General features: G+C 46.1%; 1 protein-coding gene across 1 annotated transcript in view; it reads left to right on the top strand.

Moving 5' to 3' along the window:
* The window catches only part of LOC140899375 (cholesterol 7-desaturase nvd-like), a 47,131-nt gene that overhangs the window by 16,535 nt on the left and 17,766 nt on the right, over positions 1-12,830 (top strand). The window contains exon 2 of the mRNA XM_073314805.1: positions 11,793-11,981. Within this exon, the coding sequence (XP_073170906.1) occupies positions 11,793-11,981 (189 nt within the window). The remainder of the gene's footprint in view (positions 1-11,792; positions 11,982-12,830) is intronic.

The raw sequence follows: 12,830 nt of genomic DNA, 5'->3' as shown, positions 1-12,830 counted from the left end.
CCCTAGATATTGAACCCAGCCCTTGTTGCTGCCAACTCTGACGGGCAGAAGGGTTACACACAAAAGCAGGGCCTCCTTTAGCAACTTAATGCCATGAGTGTGAATTACTTACGTAGGAAGGAAGTGAAGCCAGTACTTTGGGCTCTAAGGCTATGTCTACACTGCCCTGCAATTTGGAGTACAGTAGAACCCTATTTATCTGACCCTCCATTATCCAGCTCTCCCTGTTAATGGAACTACCAGGGCACACACATCCAGAAGCGGGCGATCTCTCCAGTGGCCACTAGTTGGTGCTGCAGCAGAGCACTTTCCCATTTTCTTGATTATCTGAATTTTTGATTATCTGGTCTGGCCCTGATCCCAGTTCGATCAGATAATCGGGGTTCTGCTGTATAGGGGTGTGAATAGCAGTGTGCACTAAAATGCTGCACTGTAACTTCCCCATGTGGACGCTGCAGATGCAAACTAAAAGCTTCCTGGTTAGTATTAATATAGCCCCATTTGAAGAGGACGATGTTAAGGCAAACTAGGGGCTGTTTAGTTCATGCCCACAGTGTCCGCACGGGGGAGTTACAGCGCAGCACTTTGGTGAACTGCAGGGCAGTGTAGACAAGCCCTAAGGCACGCTCATAAAAAATGCAAGAGGGTGAGTAAACAATATCCACTCAACAAGGGTAGAAAGATGGTTTAAGTACTTGGCCCTGAATGGCGGTAGGAGCTGTACCAGTCAACTGCTCTCCTCTTACTTCCACACCAAGGGCTTGGTAGAAACAGGCTCATAAAAGACCGGCTGGGTTCTGACTAAAACAAAATGTCCCTCTCGCTATCCAAGGCAAATGGGCAGCGGGGCACTGGGTCACTGTCTGCCCCTAAGTCAGCTGGTCATGTTCATGTTGGGCCCAGCATGCAAGCTGCTCCACCCTGCACACTGGTTCTCTAGTGTTAGCATTCTCGACAGGATGTTCAGGCTTGCTGGGATGGAGAAGAAAGGGATTCCTCTCCCCTCTCCACTCAGACAGGAATTCGGACAAAACTCCAAGCACAAAATCTCTTTCTGGTTGTGGCTATTTAACTTTGCTACAAGCTAAACTGGGAACAACGTACCCTTCCGTAAAACCCTGGAATTAATTCAGACAGGGTATCGGTGCAAACGAGCCTCAGTAATCCATCATTGTTATTGCTGCAATTAATACCTGGCTGAGAAGGCTGGGCAGAGCGTGTGATGAAGGTGGCGTGTGCTGAGGAAAAATTCCACTTGTACGGGATTTTGGAGGCACACCTTAGGTGTTCCCAGATAAAACTCCCACCATCTGAATTTAAATAAGGAACGTCCTTGCACGTAACACGCCATGTCAGTAAGTGCTATACGTCAAATCCTGCCATTAACATGCTTGGGTGTGGACAACAGCGGTCTAACGTTGAGGTCTGTTGCTCACTTGTGATGGTTTTCACTGCACTTCCCTATTTCCTATTTTCCTACCTTAGGTGGCAGTGTCTCCATTCAGCCCCCAAGAGCCATTCTTACCCTGCTAGCCATGCTAAGTGATCACTTTCCCTCCTGCAGCCTTGCCGCTAATGGACTCCCAACAAATCCATAGATCTCACTGAAGTTTTTTTTAAAAAGATAACCAGCTGTAGGTGGCAAGAGCTATTTACGAGGAAGTACTGCAAATGTATAAGAATCCTTCTCACTGTGCCTGTATCATCCTGAACTCATTCTCCAGCTTCAGAAAACTTAAAAATGATCTCCAGTAATCTCTGGGACAGACCCAGCTGAATAAAGTAGCTGTTCTTAATGTGCATCAAGACCATACCAGGGAACTAGATATAAATAAGATTGCTGACAGTTTCAGCCAGAAAGCTTTAGTGAGACATAATGTCTTTAAACTGGGACGTTAGTGAAGACAGCTTGTAGGTGATTGCGATGATTTTAATATACTGTAATTCATAATGTAATTATGTAATCCATAATAATTTAATCTACTAATAATTTAATAATTTAACATAGTAAAGATACCAATGATAGACACATCCAGTAACTAGACTATGAAAGAAGTGTATAAATATGCTGAAAATAGCCTCTCCCCCCAAAACTGGCAGAGAGCCCCCCCTCCCCAAAAACACACACCTCTCCAAAAGCTCCCACCGACAAAAACAAAAGTCAGCGCAGCGCCTATGCCCACTTACCACAGTGACTGTGTCAATAAGCAAGAGCTCTGTTCCTGATCAGAGAGAAGCCAGAAATTCAGCCTCTAATGTGCCAGTCCAGAGCTTTCTAGGAAATGTCCTGGCTGCTGCTTTGGTTAGCAGTCAGAGTGATGGAAACCTGCGTAAACAGTTCTTGCTAACTGATACCATGCAGAATAGTCTGAGCTATTAGCTGGCACTTCACATCTGTTTCCTGAACTCTTGCAGGGGGAGTCTGATGACCCCTAGCACCTGGAAACTTGCTTGCAACAGAGGTGAACAATCTAGGCATTTGGGGGCTTGGTCTATATTAGACAAACTGTACCCGTGTAACTGGATCAATAGTAAACTCTTTGAGTCACATCATGGCAAACCAGTTTCAATGAGCTTAAGAAAGTAACTTGCCAACAGGGACGGCGAGTTGTGTGGTCCCGTGAGGCCTGTGCTCCAGGAATATTCAGGCCCGGGGGCCCGGCTCCACCAATGTTCAGGGCTGGATCTCTCTCCTGGCCCCACTTCTGGCCCTGGGCAATTTAAAAGGGCCCGGGGACCCCACCGCCAGCACAGTGGGGCTAAAGCAGCTTCCTGCCCGCCCTCGCTCGACGCCACTCCCAGAAGTAGCTGGCACGTCTGTGTGGCCCCTGAGGGGTGTCTCCGCACGCTGCCCCCACCCCGAGTGCTGCCTCTGCTATTGGAACTGGGCCAATGGGAGCTGTGGGGGTGATGCCTGTGGGCAGCGGTGCACGGAGACCCCCAGGCCCCACCCCGCCTAGGAGCCACTGCCAGAGGGGTGTGTGGGCCGCTTTTGGGAGCCGCCCGAGGGAATTGCTGCACCCAAACTCCCAGCCCAGAGCCCGCACCCTGCACCCAAACTCCCTCTGAGCCCGACCCTTCACCCCTCCCGCACCCAAACACCCTCCCAGAGCCTGAACCCCCTCCTGCACCCAAACTTCCTGCCAGAGCCTGCACCCCAAACCCTCTCCCACACCCAAACTCCCTCCCAGAGCCTTAGGCAGGTGTGTGTGTGGCGGGGGAGGACTTGGATCCGATCTGGACACCATCAAAAATTATACAAACCTGCTGCCCCCTGCGTACCAAGTTAAGTTAAAGCCATTTCAGCAAGATTTGAACCTGTTTAACTCAGGGAGTCACTGGCTTAAACTTCACTGAAACCAGTTTCAATGAGGCTTAAAGTCAGTAACGTGTCTCTACATCAGGGGTTTGTGCTGATGTAATTTAAAAAGTCACACCATTGCAACTTGCCTAATAGGACAGGGCCCTGGTCTTATAAGCAGTAGAGTCCAAATCTTGTTTTTCCTGCATGTTGTTTGCAACTTCTGGCCCTCTTGTCTGACAAGGGGCAGTGGAAGGCTGGGTTACTAGGTGGCCTATGTTGTGCAGCAGCCATCGTGAGTAATTAGCAGACGAGGAGCTAAAGACATTGGTACTGTGTATTTGTACTGTACCTACCAGAGAACTCACAAGTTATGTTGACAATGGAGAGGACCTGAGAATTGGCAATGGCTGAACAGTGATGTCTAGTCCAGGACTAGTTAGTTCCATGGCTCACTCTCTGGTCACCAAAGTGCTGCCTCTCTGACTTGGCCTAGCATGCTCTCAGGAGGGTCTCTAAGGCACCTGGGTAGCAGCATGGCATATTGGGTCAGGTGTAGGAAGGGAAGGAGAAGGCAAGGGGTGCATGGAAGCGATTGAGGTGGGGTTGAGAGTAGGCTTGTTAAGACAGCTTTAACAAGATGGAGCCAGGGACCTATAGACGAGACAGCCTGACTTCCATACCTGGGAAGCTACTAGAGCAAACACCTGCAGGATGAGGGGTGATCACTAGCTGCCAGCCTGGATTTACCAAGAACAAATCATGCCAAACGAGCTTGATTTCCTTTTTTGATGGGGTAACTGGTTTGGTGGACAGAATATAATTGGACTTCAGCACGGCTTTTGACACAGCCCCACGTGACATTCTGATAAGTAAGCTGAAGAAATGCAGGCTTGGTGGAACTACCATTAAGTGGATACAAAATTGGATAAATAACCGCGAAGAGTAACTATTAATTGGATGATGTCAGATTGGAGGGAGGTCTCAAGTGGGGTTTCACAGGGATTTGGTCTGGTTCCGGTGTTGCATAACATCTTTATTAATGGTCTGGATGTAGGTCTAGAGGGCACACTGATCAAATTTGCAGATAACTCAAAGCTAGGGGGGTTGCCAACACTTTGGAGGATAGAGCTACAATTCAGAGGGATCTTGATAAATTGGAGAACTGAGCTATAGACGACACAATGAAGGACAACAAAGATTCAACAAAGGCAAATGTCAGGTGCTACACTTAGGGAAGAAAAACAAAATGCACCTATACAGAAAATGGGGGAGAACTAGCTTGGCAGCAGCACTGCTGAGAAGGCTCTGGGAGCGGTGGTGGATCACAACCTCAACATGAGTCAGCAACGCAATGCTATTGCAAAAAAAGCGAATGCAATTTTAGGTTGCATTAACAGAGGCATAGCTTGCAAGTCACAGGAGGTCATAGTACCGCTCTACTGGGCACTGGTTAGGCCTCAGCTGGAGTACTGTGTCCAATTTTGGTCACCAATGTATAAAAAGGATGTGGAGAAATGGAAAGGATCCAGAGGCGAGCAACAAAGATGATCAAAGGGATGGAATGTAAGCCATATAAGCAAAGGTTGAAGGAACTGGGTATATTTAGTTTGGAAAAGGAGCAGATTAAAGAGGGACACAAGTCTTCAAATACTTGAAAGGCTGCCATAAAACAGATGGAGAAAAGTTGTTCTCTCTTGCCACAGAGGACAGGACAAGAGACAATGGGTTCAAACTACAGCACAGCAGATTTAGATTAAATCCCAGGAAAAACGTCCTAGCTGCAAGAACAGTAGGACAATGGTACAGACGCCAAGGGAGGTTGTGGAAGCTCCTTCACTGGAGGTTTTCATAAAGAGGCTGGAGCCATCTGCCTTGGATGGTTTAGTCACAACAAATCCTGCATCTTGGCAGGGGGCTAGAATAGATGACCTTTGCAGTCCCTTCTAACCCTGTGATTCGATGATTCTACAGGTGTTATGCAAGGACTTATCATGCTACTCCATTTTGAGCACAAGGTGGAGATCCTGCTTCGCAAGCTAGTAAACTGACCTGTTCACACAATGCTCCCTCTGGCATTCTGTCTACTTCACTTCTGATGTAATGCTTTGCAGAGCTCCGTAGTTGTGTATTGGCTCTATCTAAATAAAAATTGCATACATTAAATATTAATAAATGGCTCACGGTTTGCAAAGTGTCCCGAACACACACTGTCACCTGCATAAACAGCAAATCAAAGGTAACTAAGGAGAGGAGTCAGGTCATAGAGCTGTCGTTACAGCACCTGCATGGAAAAGGTAACTGTGTCTGAAGGCTTAACCTTTACCTCCAACGAACGCCTCTGCTGCTTTTCTGATGTGTACAATACAGGCCTCCTTGACTGCTTAGGTTTCCAGTCACTTGTCTCCAGTGGCATTTCTGGTGTTGGTTTGCCAGAGGAGACAGGACTTGAATTTCTTGTGGGCATGGAAGAAAGCTCAGCTTTTTTCCCTTCTCTTGGTCCTTCCCTACTCCGCCCTCCCCACACACAGCCTAGCACAGTTTGCCTCTAAAAGAAAATAAACATAGCTGTTATCTGTCAAAATTATAATCAATAAAAACTGAATTCTGCCAAGCCTTCTTATCCCACTGCAACAGAGCGATCCTTAGCTTTGGGGTTTCAGGCTCCTTGAGGAAAAGTTGTTCTTGGAATCCAGGTTACCTTTGTTGTTCAATTCTGAACTCTTCTGCTGCTTTAAAATCCCAGAGCTTGTTTGGGATAATTCAACCCAGATGACTATATTTTTCATCTGGCAAGCGAGGTGTATGGAACAGTCATATCTCCTAATGGGTTTAGAGTATTGTCACTTACTCATGGTTATTTTTCTATGTGAGTTGCTTCAGAAAAATCTCTTCTAATGCTGGAAGTTGAATACAAGGTGAGTATCAGCAGACAAAGTCTCACTACGATTGTTCTGCCCATCCATGTAGTAAGCGGCATCAATCCAAAGAAGCTTCGTTTTGTTTCCACAGACATCCCCACTGTGGAGTCGGTGACTGTCAGGCCTTGTGGATTCGCTTCTCTGTTTACCATTAGAAAGGAACCAATTTCCTGATACTGGATCAGTGGTATTTACTTCAGCAGAGCCCTTAGAGTTAAGATTACTGTGATTGCTCCATCTCCCTTGGGGTCAGTAGAGGCTGAGAGGCGAGTAGATAACTACTGATCTTTACCTATTTCTGGATTGCCAGGCTAGTACCAATCATTTTAGGGCTCTGGCACTGGAGCGGGGTTAGTTTTGTACTGGGTACTCCTAACTTCAGGGGTTACATGGATTTCCCTCACAAATGCCTTCAACTCCCAGGCCAGAAGTTTGTTCCTTTTATTTCCTCTTGTTTCTGCTGAGAGCATCTGAGTGAGCTTCAACTTGATCTGTTTAATAAGGTATTTTATTTCCCTCTTGTATCATAAAACCAGGAGAAACTTTCTTTGTAACTCTTTGTTCATGTAACTTTCTCGCCTCTTTGCTCAAGCTTTCCCATCCCATTCCTCCTCTCGCTGACCTCTCCTTGACACCTTCCCTGCCTTGGCAATGCCCTTTTAATACTGTAAAAGTCAAAGTAATGAAGTGCAAAACTTCTTCATTGCTGTCTGGATTTGGGGAGTAACTTTAAACATTGCAGACTAACCGTAGGTTCATCAAGCTCACCTCGTAAATGGGAGCAGACTAGTGCTTGTTCCAGCCATGCAGCTTTCAGCTCATTACAGGAGAAAGAGTGCTGAGAGCGGTGCCCCTCTGTGGGCAAAAGAAATAAGCAAAATCTTTATCGTTCGGAGTAGGAGCTCTCCAGCTTCTTCCCGTGGCCTCTCTCAGGCTGCCAGAGCTCTTCTCTGGGTTGTCTCTTCCTGTTCCCACTTGCAGGGATTTGTCCCCTACACTGCAAGCTTCTGGCCTCTCCAGAGGGCAGTGTCCATTGGGTCACTCTCCGCCACTCATTTCCATGCAGGGTTCCCAGGGTATGAGATGGGGAGTAGCGCCAACCACCGTGTCAGCTCTTCCCCTGCTCCTGTGAAGACCATCTGTCTGTACGCAGCCACTGAGAGGGTGAAAAGCAGAGAAGTGTTTTTATAACACAGACTTTCTGGCCTTCAGTGCCCCTGGAAATTGTATTGAATATCCTTCTCTCCAAGACTCTGTTGGAACTGGGGAGGCAAACAGGGTTTTCCTGTCTGTCAGGAAGATTGTTTCATTTTAAATTTAAGAAAAAGTATCTGCTGGTACTAGTTAGATATAACCTGTATCTATTGCTTTCGCTCTCTGTATTCTGTTCAACGTGTACTATTTTCTTAGCCCAGAGAAACATCATACCACAATGAAATATTTCTGTGAAAGACCTCTCTTATCCTCTCTGACTGAAACAGGCAGTTCCCCAAAAGTCAAGGGATTAAGCAGAGATGAGGGAGGCCAGAACTCAAACTCTATCCCCAATCCCACTATAGACTAGAACTAACTTGCCATAAAAAACTGCTGCTGTTTAGTTCGGTCTTGGAAATTCACCACTACAAGTTCAGCAAGTAATTTTGCACTTGGGTACGTTTTTGTTTCTCTGAGGAATGGGAAGGTTAAGTGATTTGTCCAAGATAATATAGCAAACCTTTCTCAGAACTAAGATTGGAACACGGCCCTGTGGTTAATCCACCGTGCCTCTGGGGCAACTCATGCAACTTCCGTCTCAATCTGCCTGTTTGTAGAGTGGGCTAACAATGCTCACTTGGCTCTATCAGACGCTCTGCAGATCTACAGATGAATGCTATCTAGGTGCTAAATCTCTAGAACAAAAGTAATATTCCCATTTTACAGAGGTGGAGACTGAGAGGCTGGTTAATATGGGTGTGTGCACAGCTGCTGGCTTCTGTTTTTGCCGGTGGGTGCTTTCCACGGTCTGGTTTCAATGTGCACCAAGTACAAGTCCTCCCATACAGATCTGCAAGGCTCGGCACTGGTGTCATCAACCCCTCTGAAATATCTGGGGCATCTCCAAGAGACTGAGATGACCCTGTCTTGACTGCCCACAAATACAGGATGATGCCACGTACCAACTCCTTAGCAGATGTTGTTGCAGTACCTGAAACATAAATATGCCGCTGGCTTAGTCTGGAATAATGCTGCTGGGAAGAGGAGAGGCTGCGAGTGGAGCTGGCTGAGACCTCTTCTCTAGCCGCTGTCCATCAAGGGCAACTGCCCCCTGCTCATCACGGGGAGGGCAGGGTATGGGATTCACCACTAATCCTGGACAAATACCTGCTGCCCATAGCTTGCCAGGACCCGACATACTTTCCTGTCTGACAGAGATCAAGCCAGACCAATGTGCGCTCACATTACACAACATGCATACCTATCTGCGTAGTGGTCAGCTTCCTCTGGCTGCAGTTTGGTGCCATCTTATGGCTAAACAGCATACCCAGAGTAATCCCGCCTGTGTTCTTCTATGGCTGCCCTTGCAGTAGAGAAGGGAAAGGAAGCTTCCATTCTGAAATCAGGGTTTTTCCATTAGGACCCTGAGTGTGTACGTAAAGTTATTTTGTATCCACTCCCCCAGCAATGCTGGGACAGTCACTTAGAATGTGTAATTCTTTCATGCATGCCAGCATCCCTAAACAGATGAAAGACTTGTATAACTTTATTTAAAAGATTGCCCCTACTCCCTTTCCTGGGGTGGGTCTAAGACCCCTCAGTTATCCTACACAGACACCTCCCGCATCACCATTTAATTCATTTTCCACTCTAAGCCAATGGCCATATGGGCAGGGGGGACTCCTCTCCAACTATTGTTTTGTGGTTTGTTTTTTCCTTAAAACTAACCTCCCCTTTTCCCAATCAAACTTTACTGCTGTGTGGCTCTCATTCCCCCATCCTATCCCCCATTCCCTCCCACAAAAAGCCCCTCACTTTTATAAACCCAGGACTGGGTACTTGAGATTACACCTTCCTAAACATGAGTTGTATTTGAGTTTGGATTGATCTTCCATGGAAAGTAGTGTGATCCCCTTTGTTAGTGTGTCTTAAAACTAGACTAGACAAAGTCATTAGAGGAACAATTCTGCATTTGCTTCTTGTCCCATCTCTCATTCTCATGGAAGACAACTACCACAGTACAGGTCCATCCAATCTATAACCTACATGGTCAATTCCAACCAAACTTGATCAAAATATTGTTTATAATAAATTAAACATCTCCCTTGAGTGAAAATGAGCATGGTAAATGTGTAAAGGCCATGATTAAAGTTAGTTAAAAATTTCTGTGAACTTTTAAAAATGAAAATACCTTCTTGACCAATTTTTTTTCCCATCAAATAAAAGGCCTTTGAAACTGAACAAAACAATTACATTTCTTTAGGAACTTTTTGTGAATATGTATGTAACCCTTCTGCCCATCAGAGTTGGCAGCAACAAGGGCCGGGTTCAGTATCTAGGGGATCCATTCCAATAACACAATGCAAAACCAGCTCGAGCCCCCACCCAGTGACCTGGGACAAATCTATACCACCCCCGCTGGGCGCCTCCAAGAGGCAATACTTCCCCTCTCGCAAGCACAGAGTCTGAGTGTAGCAAAAGCCTTTTAATAACAGAAAGAAACAATGTGGCATTATGTTGGGGAAACACCACCAACAGGATCCATAACACAACCCATGAGCAAAAATCCCACCCCAAGCAAATTGGGGCGTGTCCTTTCCCTTTGGTTCTTGAGTCCAGCAACTCAAATCACCCAAAGTCCCAAAAGTCCAGCGACCCAAAAGTCTCTGTCCCTGGTCAGGGCAGCCTCAGAGTTCAAAAATTTATCTGCAGAGTTTTACCTCCCAACCTGGGTGGAGATGGGGGGGAGGGGAGAGTAGGGGCACCTTAAATGGTCTAAAGCTGATGGCCCCACCTCTCCATGGGGCTCCGCTCTGCCAGCCACCCCATGGGCTGCTCTAGGCATCCAACAAAATGCTCTGCTCCACCAGCCGCTCTGCTCTGCTCTGCTCTGCTCGCCGTCCCACAAACTGCTCCGCCATATGTCTTCAGGCTCCCCCACTACTTAACACAACACTCAGTGATTTCAGCTCTCGGTCAGTTTAGCTCTTTTGTGATTTCAGCTTGTAGTAGGGGAGCCTCAGTGCTGGTGCACCATTAGCCCAAAGCGAATTCAGCTCAGCAGCCTGTAACTAGACTCCTAATAGAATCAAAATTAGCTCTGATGATATTCTACAGTGGAGAGAGAAGGAAGTGCAATTAGCATGTAAGACCCTCACCAGGGGACCCAGACTACCAGATATTAATACCTATCCCCAACCTCTCTCAATTCACAGAGTTTTGGAACCCATGTCCCTTGCCTAGCGAGTGCTATTTAGTTGATGGCGAGTCCCTCCATCATAACAAAAGGCCAAGTGCAGTTCCACTGTCCTTGATTCCCATAATCAGGGTAATAACAATTTATTCTTCCTGCCCCAATAACAGAGACACTGGGGATCCCACAGCAGCCAAAGTGACCATTTGGGCAGCTATGGCCTCATTCTAGGTGGGGTGGGTGTGCCTATGCAAATGAGATCAGCCCCTGAAGTTCTTTTCCACAACTTGCCACACCTCACCACCAGATGTCAGGGTGGAGCTCATTCTGACTCTGCTTACATGTATATGTGTGTTTAAACCAGCTTTTAAATCATGATGGCCCGGAGGATCTGCTTCTCAGGAATTTTATCTACTAAGGCTTGCTTCTGTGGCTTATGCCAAACTGGGATTTCCCTCGATTTTGGGCCACCTGTACATACCTCACATCAGACATTAGCTTTTAGACTCAAAATAGCTGTAGAACTGGTTGGCTTCAGCACTCCGAAGGTTATGCAGGTTCACTGTAAACTGCAATATGAAACTGGAGACAAGTTAATAAAGGATTATACTGAACATCTGCAATGCTGGCCTGGTCTCCTAATGACATCCTGAAAATGACCCTTTTGACATTGGGACAGAAAGGTGAGCTCTGATTCTCTGGATAGCAATGGGCAGATGTGCTCCTGTAGGTCAATAGGACCAAGTATGGAGTCTGTCTTACCATCTGGGATACTTCTTGATACTTCTTAAGATGTTGACAGATGTAAGACAGTTATACAATTCTCCAAAAATGCCAACCATTCTAGACCACAGTGGGCTGACTGGATAGTCTTTTCTCAAAGCCTTTATGGACTGTCTTGACAGGAAAACAGCTTAGTTCAGCTTCATTAACTGTTTATAACTCTCTTGCTCTCCTTCTCCGAGAGAACTGGAATGGGAGCTGCTTGGATGGAAACCTCCTTGCTTATATCACAGGCTGGGTGATCTGATGTGCTCCACCTCTTGCATAAACTCCTGCAAACAACGCTTTACAGTTCTGAAAATATTATAAGGGATACAGCAACTGGTGTATTGACCAAACCCTTAAAATGAGATCACTCTGTTACCAGCCTAACCACGTATTTTTGTACCTCTACATGCAGGGGAACAGGTTGCTGTATTCCGTGCTCTGGATGGACAAGTGTATGTAGTCGATGCCTACTGCCCACACCTGGGTGCGAACCTTGCTGCTGGCGGCCGCGTGATGGGGAACTGTATCGAGTGCCCATTTCATGGGTGGCAGTTTCGGGGAGAAGACGGAAAATGCACTACAATCCCATATGCTGAAAAAGGTGATTCTCCGCTTTCTCCTCCCCCTGCCCATGACTCTGCAATCAAGACCTTGTGGCAGTGGCAATGCCCTGTCTGTTCGGACACAGAACACGCTTTCCTAAGGAAATATCACCCTGGAAACATCCACATGGACAGGTATCAAAATATAACTGTCAATGCGGAATCATCATCAGACAGGTGTGCTTCGCTTGGGGTCCCTCAGGGATTTACGCCATTCAACATTTTTATTAGTGACCTGAAAAAAACATAAAATCCTCACTGATAAATTTTGCAGATGACACAAAAATTGTGGGGGTGATGAATAATGAAGCGGCCAGGTGTCTGATACAGAGCCAGCTGGTAAACTGGGTGAAAGCAACCAATATGTGTTTCTGGACATTTTTCTAAAAGCTCTGCTCTAGGAATTATTTTGGTGCAGGTCTCTGGACTGTTATACAGGAGGTCAGACTAGATGATCACAGTGGTCCCTTCTGGCCTTGCGATGTATGACTCTATGAAGGACACGATATTGTGAGATGTTCATATGGTTTGAGTTGACCTCAAGTACAAAAATGATTCTGTGTATAATTTTATAAGAACACTATTTAACTCCTCAAATTGAGGGGGCTCATTGACATGAATTATTTTATTTATTTAACTAAACTTGAATGAATGATATAGTACATTGAGGCCTTTGCATAGGTTTCATAACTTCAGATTTAATTTTAATCAGGTTTATTTTTAAAAAGAGAAATATAATTAATGTAAATTTTCAAAAACCCAATTAAACATTTTTAGAAGCCCATCAATTTTTATCCACTCCAGTTTGGGCCCCCGAGGGTACATCTACACTGCCGCTTAGAGCAAGC

This window comes from Lepidochelys kempii, chromosome 16, assembly GCF_965140265.1.
Source record: "Lepidochelys kempii isolate rLepKem1 chromosome 16, rLepKem1.hap2, whole genome shotgun sequence".
Taxonomy (NCBI): domain Eukaryota; kingdom Metazoa; phylum Chordata; order Testudines; family Cheloniidae; genus Lepidochelys; species Lepidochelys kempii.
The sequence above is the reverse complement of the archived record's forward strand: the minus strand, read 5'-3'. Positions and strand labels throughout refer to the sequence as shown.